General features: G+C 44.7%; 1 protein-coding gene across 4 annotated transcripts in view; it reads left to right on the top strand.

Annotated features, from left to right (window-relative positions):
- Positions 1-19,202, top strand: part of DENND1B (DENN domain containing 1B) — a 383,468-nt gene that overhangs the window by 159,130 nt on the left and 205,136 nt on the right. For all 4 annotated transcript variants that reach the window (XM_082265591.1, XM_082265593.1, XM_082265592.1 and 1 more), the window contains exons 4-5: positions 13,241-13,290; positions 14,206-14,325. In XM_082265591.1, the coding sequence (XP_082121717.1) occupies positions 13,241-13,290; positions 14,206-14,325 (170 nt within the window). The remainder of the gene's footprint in view (positions 1-13,240; positions 13,291-14,205; positions 14,326-19,202) is intronic.

A 19,202-nucleotide genomic window follows, 5' to 3' on the forward strand; every position in this document is an offset into this window, starting at 1 on the left:
GGCACTGATGAGCACTGATAGGCGGCACTGCTGGGCACTGAGAGGCGGCACTGCTGGGCACTGAGAGGCGGCACTGCGAGGTGGCACTGCTGGGCACTGACAGGTGGCACTGCTGGGCACTGAGAGGCGGCACTGATGGGCACTGAGAGGCGGCACTGATGGGCACTGGCGGATGGCATTGGACACTGACGGGTGGCACTGATGAGCGGCACTGATAGGGAGCACCATCAGTGCCCACACTCAGTGCCCATAGTGCTGCCAGTCAGTGCTCATTAGTGCCTAGATGAGCAGGCACTGATGGGCACTGACTAGCAGCACTATGGGCACTGATTGTGGGCATTGATGGGGGGCACTGATGGCGGGCACTGTGGGCACTGATGGGGGGGCACTGTGTGTGTGTTTTTACCTTGCAGTAATCAGGGCACTGGTGATCGGTGCCCTGATTACATTGCTGTGTGTCCCCGGCGCTGTGAGGCTCCCCCTCCTTCCTCACACTGCAGGCTCCGTGTGAGGAAGGAGCGCCGGCGATGAGAGATGATCTCATATGTTTACATATGAGATCATCGCTCATTGGACGGCCAGATCACGTGGTGAATGGCCGCTGTGATTGGCCATTCACCACGATCTGTGATCGGCCGTGTCCAAGGGACACGGCCGACACAGATTTTCCCCGCAGCGCGCTCGCGGGAGCGCGCTGGGGGCGTGTCACTGGGAGGCCGTTTAAAAACGGCCTCCCGAAAATTCGAGTCCGGGCTGCAGCCGTATATAGGCTGTAGCGCGGACGGGGGGAGGTTAACTGATAATTTGGCTTTAGTACTTTCTAATGCTTAGTACACACGAAAATCAGACGAAATATACCACTTTCGAAGTAATTGTACGATAATCTGATCGTTAGTACACAGCTTTTGAGAGCCGATCATGATAATTCTTGCAAAATTATCTGAAGAGACAAACACAAACATTTCTCTCATATGATAACAGAACAAATTATTTTTGTTTAATCAGTACAGTAAGTGACCAAGACCACGCATGCTTGGAAAAGAAAGAATACATTACAATACATACTTACGAAGTTGCATTCTGTTGTACGAGAATTTTCGTAACTTTATTAACCTCTTAATTTTCAACATAAGACTAGCATGCAACCCCCCCCCCCAAAGAAACCCCCAAAAACAAATAAAAAAAAAAAGTACTTTCATTCATTTGATATTATCATCATTTGTACGAGCTTAAGTCACAGACCCCGAAATGGGTATCACGTCTGAGACTTCCTACCTGTTGCAGAGGTGGACTCATAAGCTGGTCATATGCAGTACTAATAAAATTCTGTTCAAAACTTTTAAGAATGTTTGTTCGATTTCCTAATCATTAGTGGGGTCACATTGACATTTGTTTTTGGCTGCAGTGAAAGTTCGAAGGATGGAAAATTTTTCTCAAGCAAAAAATGTCAGTGTACATGGTTTTCACTCAGGAAAGTCAGTTTATTCCAAAATCAACGTTAAAAGTGCTTTCAAACAACATTTGTCAAGTCCTCGATTTTACTGCAAAATTTTAAATTAATTTTAGTACAGAAAATCTACTAGTATATGGCCAGCTATACAGCTCTAGAGGCAGTTTTTTTCAGTTCTGGAAACTAAGGAGTACTTGTAACTACCTGGAAATGATGTTTAGTATAACCCAGGTAAAGGAGCTAGTAATAATTTCTGTCTAAGGGTCCATACACACTGGCTTCAAGAACTGCTTGTTTTTGTCTAGGGGATTGTGGAGGGGAGATATACTTACCTGATCCCCCAACCGCAAGACCAGTCCCCGCTGCTTCTGCCTCCCTGCACGCTAGCAGTCTTCTGAATGGACTTTTCATGACGTCATTAGGCCCATAGGCCAGTTCTGTACATGAGGACCTCAGGAACAGTCTCAGGAACAGTCCACCCCTGGATGTGGGGGAGCATGTTTTTTCGAAGTACAGCTTTCCCTTGCACCTCTAGACAAAATGAGCACTTAAATATTTTTTTTTCGTGAAGTTCTTTAAAAAAACTCTACTTTTGGATGAGTTTTTATTTTTTCTGGGAACTGGCTTTTTTTTTTTAAGCTCAGTGTGCATGAAGCCTAAAACTTATAAGAAAAATTCTAAAACAATTTTGCCCTGTCGTGTTACCTAATAAACACTTAAAAGAGGTTTTACAGTGCTCCTCATGATTCATTGACTTGTGGATTATGAAGCTGTAATAATGACCAATTCTTGTTAAAGTTTGCATCACCAAGAGGTTAGAGATCCCTCTGTTTTCCAGGATCTCATGTGATATCCATATGTTTTTATTAAATAGAACACTCAGCAGGAGGGTGGGAAACCTTTCGGAGGGCCATCCTCCTTGTGATTTTCTATTTCTAGGCCTTAGTGAAATTTCTGGATGCACAGAGTATAGATAGGATTCTTGCAGCCCACCCATACTGGCCTTTGCCTTCCAGCTGGAAAGCCTCATTCCAAGTTTGCATTTTCTCTCTGATTAGTAGAAACACGCTGCAGATATATTTTTGTACTTTTAACTGCTTTACTATACCAGCATACAGCGAGAGCTCTGAATACATTGTAACCTTAGAAAGTTTACAGGTTGTTCATCTTGCTTCATAAAAGGAAAAAAAAAATCAGTGGTTTATTAGCTTTGTTCACTTTGCTTGTTTTCGTCTATGTGAAAGAATGGTGCAAGACAGGCAGTAACATTGACTTGTGTTCTTTTCTGTAACTTCTACTGCTTTACCATGACCTCCTCAGATACTGAATACTGAAAAACTCTGACTTTAACGTGAAAAAGTTGCTTGCATTATAATTTAGTTAACAGCAAAGCTCAGCCAACCTGAGATTGGACTGATAGAGCAATAAACTGTTTTAGCCCAAATTTTCCCTTGGAGTGAAAAACAAATACCTGCTAAATTTCCCATTGTTACATAAACAAAATGCATATAAATTAATTAGTTACGGTTAAACACTGAGTACACTCTAGGCTAGACTATATGAGATATTTTATCTGCCAAAGGATTTGTGTTATTGTCCATGAAGTCCTCAGATTTTCACAACCCTGCCAGAAAACAGAACTTAAGCCTCATACTCACTACTAGTTTTTGTTCGCTCAACCAAACGGGTTGAATGAATAAAAACTGACAGCCCAGGCTGGAGCTGCTATACTAACAACTATTGATTGACCAATATAGTTTTTTTAACGCCGATACCGATATTTTGGTCATCGGATATCGGTATCGGCCGATATTGGCCGATATTTTCGAACATTAAAATTATTATTTTTTTTTTAATGTCTACAGGCACTGTGGTGGAGGGATCTGGGGGTCTAAAAGACCCCAAACCCTTCCTCTGCACTTAAAAGCATTTGAAATGTCAAGTTTGGCTGTTTTGAATGCTGTACATTTTTTGAATTCGGCACGGCCAGTGCCCGGAAGTGATGTCATGTCATGACATCACATCCAGGCCCTCGGCGCTGAATTAAAAAAAATGGAGACCCGGTCAGAGCCGAATGCGGCTTTGATCGTGTCTTCTCTTAGGCGGCCCTGCAGGTAGGGTGCCCGGGTCTCCCGGTGGGACGGGAGACCCAGGCGAGCCGCGGAAGGTGGTGGGAGGGGGGACGTCCCCTCCCACTCCTTGGAATGACAGCCGAGCGGCTTCTCAGACGCATCGGTTGTCATTACAAGACAGCCGACCGTTGGCTATGGACGCCGGTACCGGGGTGATGCCTCTAGCTGCAGGCATCACTCCGGTACAGCACTTTCCTGAAATATCCGCAATATCGGTAAATACAAAGGCCGATTCCGATATATTGGGGAAAGTGCATATCGGCCACTGATATATATTGGTGTTGCCGATAATCGGTCGATCACTACTAACAACTAGATGTTAGAACAGCGATCTCCCCTGCTGAGTTAATGTGTTCTGACAGGGGGACAGCCCTCCCGCCAGAACACTCTGGTCAACGATCTCACCCATTGGCGGAACCGATTGGAGACCTTTTTCAGTCACGCTCCTTCGGCTTCTGTCGGACAGACTCCAGTACACTTGGGCCGAATGTCGGCCGATTTCTTTTGAACTGGCCGATGTCGCCCGACATTTGGCCCATGTGTAATAGGCTTAAAGCCAGCCAAGGATGGTTCAAATCTCGGCGGGTTCCGCAGGAACCGGCCAAGATTCGAACCATGTATGAGCAAGCTCAATAATTCAACTTTGGTATAACCAGCTTGCCGGATTTTGTATATGATTATCGCTAGCGGCTGTTAAAGCCACTAGCAATAATCACTGTCTTCTCCCTGTGGCGACAGAGAATACAATGGCTCGGCAGAAGGGATTCCCCTGTCAACACTATCTGTGGTTGAAGGAAATAAATGTTTTACATGCATGGCCTGCATAAGTCAGTGACCTGATTTTTCCCTACTTCAGTTAAGTAATACAACTTGGTTTCTGCCTTGAGTCTAGCCTGTTAGTAGAGGAGAAGCAGCAGCTGACTGATGAAGTCATCTCTATTTTCTTTCCTATTTCTTGATGGTAAATGTATGTACAACTCAGACTGATTGATTCCTAGTGTTACCCCTCTCCTGCTGTACAGAGAAGTGCAAGGTATTGACACCAAGCCAAATATACAGTAGTTACATTGAATGTTTTAAATGTATGTCAAGTGACTTTTTTTTTTTAATAGAGTTTGCTAAGTTAAGAACCCCTGCCCGATTCTTTCTGTTATCTGGCGCTTTGATTGATACTGGTGGATAGTTTTCCCTCAATTTCTGTCCTGCTTAAAGAAATTATTTTACAAGACAGGAAGTAAGGGAAAATCTGCAACAAAGAGACAGACCGAAATAAAAATCTCACTGGAATTGTAGCCTTCCCTTAGGCTAGTGATGGCGAACCTTGGCACCCCAGATGCTTTGGAACTACATTCCCCATGATGCTCAATCACTCTTCTCTTACGTCCTCCGACAGTCGCAGCCCCTCATACAGCCTTTAGGAGTTGGTAAGGGCGCCCTCTGCAGGAGCAAGGTAGGCAATTTGAAATGTTAATAAAAAACTTTCTACACTTAGGCACACCTCCAGGGGGCCATTATTCTAACCCAGTTACCACTGTCCTTCAGTTTTATGCTGCTTAGCATCAGGAGTAGGCTAGGTCTTCCCTGCTGGGACCTAGTGTCTCAGTTTCTTTTATATTTTTTTCTTAAAAATTCTTTTTTGTTTGAAAATAGCTTTTTTATTTCACTCACTATCGCTAGTTAGGGGAATTCCTGGAGGACTACAAGTGACAGCAGAGCTGGGCCTCACACTGGATAATATAGATCCTTATGGAGTCGCAGGTCGTTTGTGCGCCCAGGCCTCGCAACGACAGTGCCCCTTGAGACGGGGACAAGCATGCAGAGATCCATCTTCGCCGGGATGTATCAACTCGGGAATGCCTGTGTGTTGCTAGCATCCTTCCTGACTGATGGCACCCCCACTCAGGGTGGGAGGTATTTTGTATCAGAGCGGTGCCCGCGTTCTCTGGACTGGTGAGTACTACTACCCCCATGTCCCTGGGACTATGTTCTGTGGGGGTGTTCTGTGGGCCCACTCTTAGGGGATGGCAGTACTAGGTGGCTTCTGTGGTATCCCCCTCCTGGCTGTTTTGGCATGGTTCCCTTCCTCCCTGCCCCTGCTGGGAGTGCTCTGCGTCTGCGGCACACCTCTTCACTGCAGCAGCGTGTGGCAAGTACAGACACTGTGGGGTGATTTTACCTGTTTTCTTAGGCATTTTCCTGCAAAAACTGTTTCTTCTTGTGGCTATAGCTGTTTTCTAAGGGGTCTCCACAGGTAGCGCATTTTGCGGTGGGGGTCTGCGGGAACTGCCGTTTTAAAGGGCCAGCGTCCTAGAATTTTTTTTTTTCTAAAATGGAGTCCCGGGATAGCAAATTCCCCACAGACCTGGTTGGTGCTTCAGGAACTCCTGAATCCTCTTCCATGGCCTCATTAGCTGCTGCGCTTTCCACTTTGGCGTCCAAAGTGGATCTGCTGATGTCTGAACGCACTTCTCAAAAACGGCCTATGCCCTCTCAGTCTTCTGGCTCAGAGCCTGATTTGGTTGCCACAGACAACGTCCCCCCTGAGGGGTCCCAGTCCTCACATTCATATCGGGAGGAGGAAGAATCTTCCTCTATGACGGCACGGGAACGCGCTGTGGTGGATGCACTTATTAGCTCCATTAAGGAGACTTTAAATCTTGATGATGAGCCCTCCCTGTCGGGTAAGCGGGTTTCCTTCAGGTCCCGAAAAGCCCTGAAGTGGGGTCAGGTTTTCCCCTGCCCCGAGGAGCTTCAAGAAACCGTGAACGACCGATGGCGTCTCATCAAGCATATGCTGGTGGTGCCTAAGGGGTTTAAATATCGTTATCCCTTTGCGGATCTTGTTGATCTAGACTGAATAAATCCACCTTGATGCCTGTGGAAGACTCCCCGGTGTTTAAGGATCTGGCAGATAGGCGTGTGGAAACGCTTTCCCGCCACATTTATTTGGTGGCGGGCTCCCTGCTCAAACCTGTGTTCGCTTCGGTGATGGTCTCTCAAGCTGTCACAGAATGGTCCAAGGCGCTTAGGCGCACTTTGTTGGCAGAGTTGGCCCTTCTTTAAGGCTCATCGTGGGTCCTTTCGTGCCATCGGGGCACAGAATAAAGGAGAATCCTTCAAGTTCCCAGGTGGTCACAAGAAGCCATTGTCGGGTAAGCCCAAGGCCAGTCAGGCTGGATTGGCGGCCCAGTCCACCTCTTCCTGAAGGGACGCCCTCATCCGTTTCAGGGGTGAGGGGAACTCTGCGTTGTTTTCAGGAACCCTGGTTGTCCCACATTCAGGATAGGTGGGTTCACAAACTGATTTGTTCAGGGTACAAGATCCAGTTTCGATCTCGCCCCGCAGACAGCTTCTTTCCATCAAATCTCCTTTTGACTCCCGATCGTTTCAGAGATCTCTAGTGGGGCGGTACAAGATCTTCTCGCCCAAGGAGTCATTGTGTCAGTCCCTTCACGGGACAGATTTCGCAGGTTTTATTCCAATCTGTTCACGGTGCCCAGAAAAAGAGGGCAAAGTGCATCCGATTCTGGACCAAAAGTCTCTGAACCACTTTGTGAGGGTACAGGAGTTCTGGATGGAATCCTTCCGGTCGGTGGTGGCGTCGTTGAGTCCAGGGGACTTCCTGGCCTCCATCGACTTGTAGGATGCTTATCTGCACATCCCTATCTACGAGGGTCATCAGAGGTATCTCCGCTTTGCGGTGGCAGAGGAGCATTTTCAGTTTGTGGCGTTGCCCTTTGGTCTCGCTTCGGCTCCCAGGGTATTCACCAAGGTTTTGGCTCCGGTGCTGGCTTCACTGCGTTTAAAGGGGATCGCGGTCTTCGGTTGTCTGGACGACCTCCTGTTAAGGTCGAGTTCATGTGCCACTTTGACGAGCAAGCTGTCGATCATGGTTCAGACGCTCCAGGAATAATGATTAAGCACTTTGTGTGAAACGCGTCAGCTAAACAGTGTGGATCCCTCGTGCGTCATGTTTTTTAAACTCTCCAATAAACAACAAACTTTTCTTCATTTCTGGATGTGCCGCTTTTTGTTTCTTTTGTTGCACAGATGCTCCAGGAGTTCGGGTGGACCATCAACTTTCAGAAGTCGGCTCTGCCTCCTTCGGTTCGCTTCCCGTACCTGGGGATGTTCCTGGACTCCGCTCAGGCAAAAGTCTTTCTCCCGGAGGACGAACTCCGAACCCTGCAGAGCGAGATTAGGTCCCTTAGGGACACAAATCTCTCCTCTACGGGCCTGTGTCTGATGGTTTTGGCCTTCGAAGCCGTCCTGTTTTTCTCAATTTCACATGAGAACTCTGCAAGCAGAGATTCTTGCCAGGTGGGACAGAACACCTCAGTCGTTGGACAGGAGGATTTCTCTGAGCAACCTCAAGAGATCTTTTGTGGTGGCTCCTGTCACCAACTCTGACACAAGGCAAGTCCTTCCGGCCTCTACTGTGGACTGTGCTCACCACAGATGCCAGCCTGTTGGGCTGGGGTGGAGTTCTTTGTGCTTTGTGCCCAGGGGACGTGGTCCACATCAGTCTTTTATCCCTCAGGTGGTGTCGGCTTTCCACCTCACTGAAGATATTGTGTTGCCTTTGCTTTGTGCGAAGCCCAAGCATCCCAAGGAATTTGCCTTGCATTCCTTGGATGTGGTCCGGGCAGTCAGGGTTTACCTGTCTGCCACGGAGTCTCTTAGGAAGTCTGATTCCCTGTTTGTCCTTCCTGAGGGACCTCGGAAGGGTTTGGCTGCGTCCGCGGCACCCGTTTCTAAATGGATCTGACAGACGATTGTTCAGGCCTTTTCAATCAAGGGTCAGGTTCCTCCTTTCCCTGTAAAGGCACATTCTACTAGAGCCGTCAATGCCTCTTAGGCGTTTCGCCATGAGGCTTCTGTGGCTCAGGTGTGCAAAGTGGTGACCTGGTCGTCTGTGCACACTTTCACCAAGTTTTGAAACTTGATGTGCTGGCATCCTTGGATGCTTCCTTTGGCCGCAGGGTTTTGAGTGCGGCGGTTGTTTGAAGAGACTTTCTTTTTACTGTCTCTTCCTGGTGGGGTTCTTTCTTATTCTGGGTTAGCTCCTGTTGAGCTTTTGTTGCCCTGTTGGCTCAGTTGTTTCTCTGGCCTGGTTGACCCATTGCCTGTTCAGTAGGTTGCGTCTTCCCACTCCTCACACCTGCACTGCTTTGGGACGTCCCACTTGTGAAGGCTGTATGAGGGTCTGCGACTGTCAGAGGACGTAAGAGAAAATAGAGTTTTTGTAAGAACTTACCATAAAACTCTTTTCTCTGAGTCCTCCGACAGTCGCAACCCCCGCCCCTCTGGTTTTTGGATCTTGGGGTTGTTGCCTTCCGGTACTGCTTGCTACAAATTGAAGGACAGTGGTAACTGGGTCAGGATAATGACTGAGGGACAGCCCCCTGGAGGTGTGCCTAAGTGTAGAAAGTTTTTTATTAACATTTCAAACTAAACTGCCTAGCTTGCTCCTGCAGAGGGCGCTATTACCCACTCGTGAAGGCTGTATGAGGGGCTGTGACAATCGGAGGACTGTCGGTAAGTTCTTACAAATTTTTTTTTTCTGCCTGTGTTGCTGCTGGAAGACCCCCCCCCCCAGCACACACTTCCTCTCTAGTAAAGCAATTTTAGTAGAACAGTAAAGCCTAGTACACACGATCAGAAAATTGGACGAAGATTGCCGCTTTTAAAAATTAGTCTCGTACGATACCAGATTGTATGATTTTCATTTCATCCGTACAGTATTCGTCCGAAAAAAACTGGAACGCCAGGACCACGCAGGCTCAAACTTCAGAAAACATTACATTACAATACAATACAACACATGACATCACTTCCAAAGTTGTATTCTGTCGTAGGAGAAATTTCATAACTTTAGTAACCATATAATTTTTGATATGAGACTAGCATGCAAAGAAAAATACGCTGAGATCACTTCAGTGATCCTGCCTGGACCACACCGCACACCAGCTTTTGCACTGTAACTCAGCGGCTGATGTAAAGTAGCCATAAGAAGGTAAACCTTGGAGCGCTAAATAGTAAAAACTCAACAGGGGTTCTAACCCTTTCCTTACCCTATCCAAAACATAGACAAAAGTCTTAGCTTGACATACTCTTAAAGTGTACCAGTGCCCAGACTATGATTAATATTCTATCATTAGCATATTCTTAACAGGCAGTAAAAGACCTTTAAAACAAACCCTTACTGACCCTCTCTATTGCTTGTAGGGCGAACCAATTCATTCTCAAGGATCCTCAAAGATAGAAGGCTGGCAATCTGCCTGGATCTGCTCTCAAAGAAAAAAAAAAATCAACATTTCAGTGTGAAATAAAAAAAAAATAAAAAGTTCTCCACAATGGGTGTAGATAATAAAGTGAAGGTTTTAAACTGCCTTTACCACTTGCTCACAGTATGTTAATTCTTAGTGGGCATGAACTTGGCACAGGTTTACTGGTAAAGAATAGAATGTTTTTTGATAACTGCATTAAAATGTGTTTTTATATCTTCCTGGAGTTCAGCTTTATTGTATTTTCCACAAGGGGTCCCTGGGGCCTACGTGTATTAAGGCAGAACTTTACCAATAAGAACTTGAAAAAAAAATGGTGTTCTTTAGCACGCAACATGCATTCCACATTAATAATTATCCTACCAAATTAGTTTGTGCTGTAAATTGCCTCCAGCATTGTTCCTGTTTCTTCCTCATTTTGCTGAATGAGGCCCTGCGCAGCAATATATCTTTAGGATGTCAGCAGATCAGCTTTTACATTTTCAGCACAGTGTCGAAAAATAGAGAGCAAATGAGCATGTGCAGAACAGGGTGAGACAGTACAGGATTTTAAACAGTATAGACACCTATTTGTAATGTTTTACATAACAATACCTGCAAAAGGGCCAAAATGAAGTGATGTAGCAGAACTTAATTTTCTGACTAAAGTTCCACTTTAAAAAATATCCAGGGTATGGTTATTTCAGAAAATTGACACTATTTACTGATGAAATCACTGTGGGTTCAGACACCATTTGTGTCATTAAGGTGGTTGTAAACCCCATTCATGAAATCTAACCTAGGCACATATATCTGTAGTGTTTACTTATCTCTCTCCAAAGCTCTGAGTGCCATTTCCCTCTGGTGCTACGTTCCTCTGTTATCAGTATGAGTCGCTTCTGACAAGTTCTCCCACACTTGAGATAACAGCAGCTGAGAATTTGTTTCGGGAGGGAGTTTAAAGCGAGATTAGCAGGGAGCTTGAATATTCAGACTCCAGTTCCTTCGATCCTCTGCCTATGTGGAGGAGGGGGGAGGTGCGGGGGCGTGAGTCCCTTTTCTCCATTCAGCTCACACACAGTGTAAGCCCAGACTCCCCACCCACTGAAAAGGGAAGACTGCAGATATACAATTAAAACTGATGTAGGAGGATTTGTCTTATCTTTGGGTATCATCTGAGGCTTTGCACTTGACTGGGTATATATGAGAGGGTTCACATCCACTTTAATTCAAACTCTAAGGCATGGGTGTCCAACCTTTTGGCTTCTCTGGGCCGCATTGAGTGTAGAGAAATTTTCTCGGGCCGCATATAAAATATAAACTATAGTTAAGTTATATAAGTAATAAAATGCCGATGCGCCCTTCCTGCGCCGCCACGCCCCCGCACTAATTTAACACAACTAGAGGATGATCAAATGAAATAGAATCAGTATACAGAGGTTTACTTCTTCAGACCGATAATAAAGGAACACTCTAACCACCATGACCACTTCAGTGATTTAAAGTGATCATGGTGGTAGGAGTCAGAAACACTGCACATGCTCACATCCCCTCCCCCCCTCCCCTCTGAGGCAGCCTCTGCCTACCGTTAGTTGGCAGCTGCTGTGGCCGTGCCCCCAACCTGACTTCCTTCCTCCCCAGCAAAAAAAAAATTGGCAGGGGGCAGTGGGCCGCATTGCCTGAGGTTCTGGGCCCCATGTGGCCCTCGGGCCACAAGTTGGACATCCCTGCTCTAAGGCCTCATGCACACTGGGCATAAAAAATCAATTTATCAGTTTATACAGGTGTTTGACTTTTATTTCCTTCAGCCTTTAGAAGCAACCATGTTAGTGAATGTGTCCATGCACATTTGGGCATTTACAGGCATATTTGAAGAGGAGCATTTATATTCCGAAAAAAAAAAAAAACATCACAAGTGTGTTTTTGAGAGGAGGTTTGGCAAGAACTTGGTGTGCTTAAACACCGCATTTTCAAGTGTAAATTCATGATAATGAGAAGGGGAATGTTTTGGGGGGAAAAAATGCTTATAAACGCAAACGCGCATAAACGTGTGTGCGATATGAGCCATTATGAACATTTTTCTGCCAGGGGTTCTGGCATTTTTTCAGGCTCCTAGTGTGTATGGACCCTAAACTATATTGCTACCTCCAATCAATTGAAATCCTCTGAATGCTCTCCCCCAGCCCCAGCACTTGAATAATCGAAATTAGGTGTTTCTCAACAAGAAGGTGTTTTATGTAGTTTCATTTGTTCGTGGTGGTGTGCGGCATTTGTGTATATCAGTATTTCTCAGCAAGGGGTACGGAAGTGTTCCTCAATGGCTGTATACAATATGACAGATTATAGGTCTATGCCTGTCAGTAAACTGCTAATGAGCCCCTTTGGACAGCTTTACAAGTTTATAGATGCTACCCACTGAGCCAATGCTCGTACGTTCACTCAGAGAGGGCTTTTAGGTCTAGACTGACTTATTGCATGGTTAAAGGACTCCTTTACCAGTTCACAAATCAAGGGATCATTTCCATTTTTCTGGGCAGACAGTTTTCAAGCACAACAGGAGAGACTTAAGCCCCGTACACACGTACCGATTGTCGGCCGTAAATATTCGGCCGACGACCGATCGGCCGATTGTAGGCTTGTTAGTATGATGCTTCCGACAGCCGACAGCGCACTTTCGGCCGAAAAGAATCTGTCGTGCAGGCATTAAAATTTTTGTACGCCTACAACAGAACGGCCGATTGTGCGCCAGTCAGTACAGATTTCGGCCGACAGACAGCAGATTTGCAAGACTGGGTATGCTCAGAAAAGAAAAAAGACAAGGAAAGTTAACCATCACATGTCATCACTTCTGCAGTCGGCTGTTGTTGGCCGACAAAATTCGTGTGCAGTCTTTTGTAGTTTTCAACAGACACGACAGCCCTGGACAAAAGACGGCCGATCGTTCGGCCGACAATCGGTACGTGTGTACGGGGCATTACTAAAACTGCTGCACTCAGAATCTTGTACAGTTGTGCATGGTAGCCAATCAACTTCTAACTTCATGTTGCTCAATTAAGCTTTGGCAATAAAACTTGGAAGCTGATTGGTTTCTATGCAGAACTGCACCAGATTTTGCGCTCTCCAGTTTTAGTAAATAACCCTCAATGGCATTCTGCACATTTTGTAATTTTGTGAAATTTATCTTCCCATCTGTGGCAATGTTCTCCTGAAACATGCCAATCCAAACCTCACAATAAGCACGAACAACAAATGTTTTGAATTGTAACTCAAGTGATACCTTATTAATATGTATAGGATTTTTCATGCATTGTCTTTGTCATCTCTCATTTTAAAGTTTTGTATTATGTTTGTTTATTTCAGAAAAAGTTTATCTTCCCTTTTTGTTTCTGTAGGAGATACTGTGCATTGTGCCAAAGTTCTGCTTTCCCTTTGCTATTGACAGGTGAGCTCATAAAATTTTTCAGTATGTTTTTTTTGTTGGTGTCATTCCTCACTGTATGCCTTTTTCTTGATAGAAACTATTAGTGTCGGTTTACACTATGGCGACACGACTTCGGGGGGACTTGAACAAGTCGCCGTGCACCACGACTTCAGCGCGGCTTGCACTGACTTCACATAATGGAAGTCAATGCAAGTCGCTCCGACTTCGGCCAAAAGTAGTGCAGGAACCTTTTTCTAAGTCGGAGCGACTTGAGCCGCTCCTATTAGAATGGTTCCAATTGCACAGAATGGAGCACGACTTGTCAGACGACCAAGTCGCCTGACAAGTCGGAGTAGTGTGAACCGGCACTAACAGGCCTTGCCAAATAATGCCTTATATGAAAACTTCAAACATATAGGGGCTTTCCACCATTATTTATAATAGTCATTTTTTTAATATTATTAAAATTTGTATTCAGATTTTGATTGCTGTATTTTTCAGTGTGTGTGACCTTGAGTTTGGGGTGTACATTTATATATTGTTTTGATTTTGTACTTGGGGAGTTTTCACTACTATTCATAAGTTATAAGCTATTTTGGATTTATTTGCTTTAATAATTTGCATTTGTGTAAAAGTTTTTGACATGATTGATAAGTATTTAGTTTTGGGTGGAGAGTTCCACCATCATTGATAAATGAAAAATACATTTTTAAGAGTGTTACGGTAGCGCTGCACTATTATTATTAATTTTGGGTGTAGGAACTTATAATATTGTCCAGTAACAACCAATTAGCTGATTTTTTTATAATCTTTATAGATTCTTTATATTTTCTTTGGACTTATTTGTTATTTCAGATTCCTTAGCTCCATCTAGAGAGTAGCGCAGTAAAATCTTGATCTGATGATTCATTATTTTTAATCTTCATTCTTTTTCAGGGGGACCCAGGCACAGATGGGGCAGCACTTTACCTTTGTTCTGACTGATATTGATGGAAAGCAAAGGTTTGGTTTTTGCCGCTTGACCTCTGGAGGTAAAATCTGCCTATGTATTCTAAGGTGAGTATAAAAGTAGTTCCATTATTTTATGATAAATTGTATGGATCAGACCTTTCTTACTTTGACATTTTTGATTCTTTAAGCTGGCCACAGACATTAGTGTGTGGTTGGACGTGCATGCGCAATCTGACCTTCACGTCTAAAGAAACTGCCCCAACTTGTTATCCTGTCATCAATGTTAAACTGATAATTTAAATTATTGTAAAAAGAAGTGGAAAGGGCCAGAGGGCAACACATAAAAGTTTGTTGGTGCTGGTTTATCAGCGCAAGGGGTAATTGATGATTGGGACATGTCTATGGACTCCCTTATCTGCTTCTCGCAAATGTTGCAGTCCCAACTTTTTTTCTCCTGTCCTTCACATGTTGATACTGACACTTTTCTTTGATTCATTATAGTGACTGTAAAGTCTTTGTTATTTAAAAAAAAAAAAAAAAACGTTCTACTGCTGATTTTGCACAGGGCAGACTGGATCGTCCTTTTCTCGGGTCCCTGTTTGCTGCTTCTAGCCCCTCCCTCCTGTTGAGTGCCCCCACAGCAAGCAGCTTGCTATGGGGGCACCTGATCTGAGTTGCAGCTCCGTGTGTCCAGTCAGACACGGAGCTGCAGTTTGCCCTGATTCTGCTCGTGATTTCAAAATGCCGAGGTGTGAATTACAAATCGCACAATGCACATTTGAAATGCGGTTAGGTTTAATGGCACCTTAAATCGCGGTGCATTTTTTTGGCAAACTGCATTGCGTGAAGCTGGTCGCCCCAAAAAAAAAAAAAAATCACGTGCTTGTTTTGGGCAACATGCTTCATGCAATGTGGTTTGTCACGATTTATCACACCGCAATTTTAGGTGCCATTCAAATGAATGGCATGTCAAATGTACTTTGTGCGATTTTGCCATTCACACCTGAGCAATCGTGGGGCAGAATTGCAGAAAATCTGCCCGCAATTCAAAATGCCCAGGTGTGAATGCAGCATTAATCCATACTGTATTCAATCAAAAATTTAGAAGACCACGACCACGCCTACACATGCTCTGGAACGACAGAAAACATTACAAAATACAAAACGTTACATCACTTCCAAAGTGGATTTGTGTTGTACAAGATTTTTTGTAAGTTTAGTAATCTCTTAATTTTCGATTTGAGACTAGCATGTAAAAGAAAAATATAGGCCATTATTTGTCCAGTTTTCTCATCATGTGTACGAGGCCTAAGACCATGTTTTTATAGACTAAGTGTTTTCTATTATTATGTACTCTTGATCAATACTTTACACACAAGCCCCCCCCCCCCTCCTCATTTTCCACCGTCTGGACAGGGAGAAACCCGCTCTATAGATGTGAACCTGAAAATTATGAATCTGTTTACTAACTTGGAATGGTGATTGCTCACCTGCCCCTTCCTATACAAGCCACTTCCTCTCCGTCACTTAACCTCTGACTCTTTCAATTTAAAAAATGTACCCTGCAGTGGCACCCCAGTGGTTCAAGAGCCTGGAGGGTGACTGGGCTACTAATAGGTAGCAGTTCTGGGAAAATATTCTCGGGGAAACTGTTTGAATCTCCTTCTAATGAGCCATGAAATATGGGGAGGTTTGTTCACTGTGACAGGCCTTGATGGGGCCTTGTATTTCACACTAGACCTAAAACTCAGCAAACCTGTCACTCTGTATATTATGCCGACAGAGCTACTTTGGTCATTGCTCCATAGTTTTCTTTTCTCTGCACATTTATTTCTCCCAAGTTTCCAGCAATTCATCTGCCAGAGGTGTACATTTGTGTTCAGACACAAGGCATGCAAAGCTAAACAGCCACAAGCACATACAGACATATATGCACGGTGAGCACAAATAGCTGGGGATAATTTTTGTTACCTGGAGGAAAATTGAACCATTGCCCATATGAACTTTAAAAACCTTCTTTTATATTTTAAGCTTGATTGGCAGTTGTGGATGACAGTTGCTATTCTACTTTTCTGAAATTTTCAGAATAGCAGCATCAATGTCGTTATTGTGCGTTTTGGTAGTACACTGTTCATATTTGGGTTGCTATTGGTTTTTTATCTTGCAGTGACATTGTACTTCCTAACATGGCCACAAATGTTAGATTCTTACTTTGTAATCTAACAGCAACTACACTATATTACCAAATGTATTGGGTGCCTGCTTTTGCACGCACGTGAATTTTAATGGCATCCCAGTCTTAAATTGTAGGGTTCAATATTGAGTTAGCCCACCCTTTGCAGCTATCACAGCTTCCCCTCTTCTGGGAAAGCTGTTCACATGGTTTAGGAGTGTGTCTATTGGAATGTTGGCCATTCTTCCTGAAGCACATTTGTGGGGTCAGGCACTGATGTGGACGAGAAGGCCTGGCTCGCAGTCTCTGCTCTAATTCATCCCAAAGGTGTTCTATTGAGTTGAGGTCAGGACTCTGCGCAGGCCTGTCAAGTTCCTCCACCCCAAACGTGCTCATCCGTGTCTTTATGGACTTTGCTTTGTGCACTGGTCCAAATCATTTGGTGGAGGGGGTTATGGTGTGGGGTTGTTTTTCAGTGGTTGGGCTTGGCTCCTTAGTTCCAGTGAAGGTAACTCTTAGGCATCAGCATACCAAGATATTTGGACAATTTCATGCTCCCAACTTTGTGGGAGCAGTTTGGGAATGGCCCCTTCCTGTTTCAATATAACTGCGCACCAGGGCACAAACACGGTCTATTAAGACACGGATGATCGAGTTTAGGGTGGAGGAACTTGACTGGCCTGCAACGAGTCCTTACCTCAACCCGATAGAACACCAGAGACTGTGAGCCAGGCCTTCTAGTCCAACATCAGTGCCTGACCTCACAAATGCGCTTCGGGAAAAATAGTCAAACATTCCCATAGACACACTCCTAAACCTTGTGGACAGCCTTCCCAGAAGAGTTAAAGCTGGTATAGCTGCAAAGGGTGGACCAACTCAGTATTGAACCCTATGGAATAAGACTGGGATGCCATTAAAGTTCAAGTGTGTGTAAAGGCAATACTTTTGGTAATACAGTTGTGCTCATAAATTTACATATCCTGGCAGAATTTATGATTTCTTGGCCATTTTTTCCGAGAATATGAATGATAACACAAAAACGTTTCTTTCACTTATGGTTAGTGTTTGGCTGAAGCCATTTATTATCAGTCAACTGTGTTTACTTTTTTTAAATCATAATGACAACAGAAACTACCCAAATGACCCTGATCAAACGTTTACATACCTGGAGATTTTGGCCTGATAACATGAACACAAGTTGACACAAAGGGGTTTGAATGGCTATTAAAGATAACCACCCTCACCTGTGATCTGTTTGCTTGTAATTAGTGTGTGTATCAGCCCCGGTTCACACTTCTGCGAGTGCCGGGTTCGCCTGTAATGTCGGAGCGCACTGCTCCGACATTCCATGCGATCAGCTGTGCGGTGCGAGTTTAGCCATACAGTTTGTATGGCTAAATTCGCATCGAACCCGGAGCAAACACGCACAGGAGGCATTTTTGCAGCCGCATCAGGATCGGATCGCACAGCGGTTCACACTTGTGCGATCCGCTCCTGTGCGAACTGCACGATCGCACTGCGATATGCGATCAAACTGGGGGTGTCGTTAAGATTACATTGACACCCCCAGCGTATCGCATATGGCAGTGTGAACTGCCGGGGGTGCGTGTGCGATGCGGGAACAGGCTGCGAATTCGCAGCCTTCCCGCATCGCATAAATGTGAACCGAGCCTAAAGGTCAAAGAGTTTCTGCACTGCTGACAGACCCTTGCATCTTTCATCCAGTGCTGCACTGACGTTTCTGGATTCTGAGTCACGGGAAAGCAAAAGAATTGTCAAAGGATCTGCGGGAAAAGGTAGTTGAACTGTATAAAATGGGAATGAGATATGAAAATATATCCAAGGAAGTGAGAATGCCAATCAGCAGTGTTCAAACTCTAAGCAAGAAGTGGAAAATGAGGGGTTCTGTTGAAACCAAACTGCAGTCTGGTAGACCAACTAAAATTTCAGCCACAGCTGCCAGGAAAATTGTTCGGGATGCAAAGAAGAACCCACAAACAACTTCATGTGAAATACAGGACTCTGAAAACATGTGGTGTGGCTGTTTCAAGATGCACAATAAGGAGGCACTTGAAGAAAGATGGGCTGCATGGTCGAGTCGCCAGAAGAAAGCCATTACTATGCAAATTCCACAAAGTATCCCGCTTACAATACGCCAAACAGCACAGAGACAAGCCTCCAACCTTCTGGCACAAAATCATTTGGATTGATGAGACCAGAATTGAGCTTTTTGGCCACAACCATAAACGCTACATTCAGAGAGGAGTCAACAAGGCCTATGATGAAAGGTACACCATTCCTACTGTGAAACATGGAGGTGGGTCACTGATATTTTGGGGATGTGCGAGCTACAAAAGGCACAGGAAATTTGGTCAGAATTGATGGCAAAATGAATGCAGTATGTTATCAAAAAATACTGGAGGAAACTTTGCATTCATCAGCCCGGAAGCTGCGCATGGGACGTACTTGGACATTCCAACGTGACAAAGATCCAAAACACAAGGCCAAGTCAACCTGTCATTGGCTACAGCAGAATAAAGTGAAGGTTCTGGAGTGGCCATCTTAGTCTCCTGACCTCGATATCATAGAGCCACTCTGGGGAGATCTCAAATGTGCAGTTCATGCAAGACAGCCCAAGAATTTACAGGAAATGGAGGCTTTTTGCCAGGAAGAATGGGCAGCTTTACCATCTGAGAAGATGAAGAGCCTCATCCACAAATACCACAAAAATGCTTCAAACTGGCATTGATGTTAAAGGGGGCAATACACGGTATTAAGAACTGGGCTATGTAAACTTTTGATCAGGGTC

This window comes from Pelophylax lessonae (assembly GCF_965119305.1).
Source record: "Pelophylax lessonae genome assembly, chromosome: 8".
Lineage (NCBI taxonomy): Eukaryota > Metazoa > Chordata > Amphibia > Anura > Ranidae > Pelophylax > Pelophylax lessonae.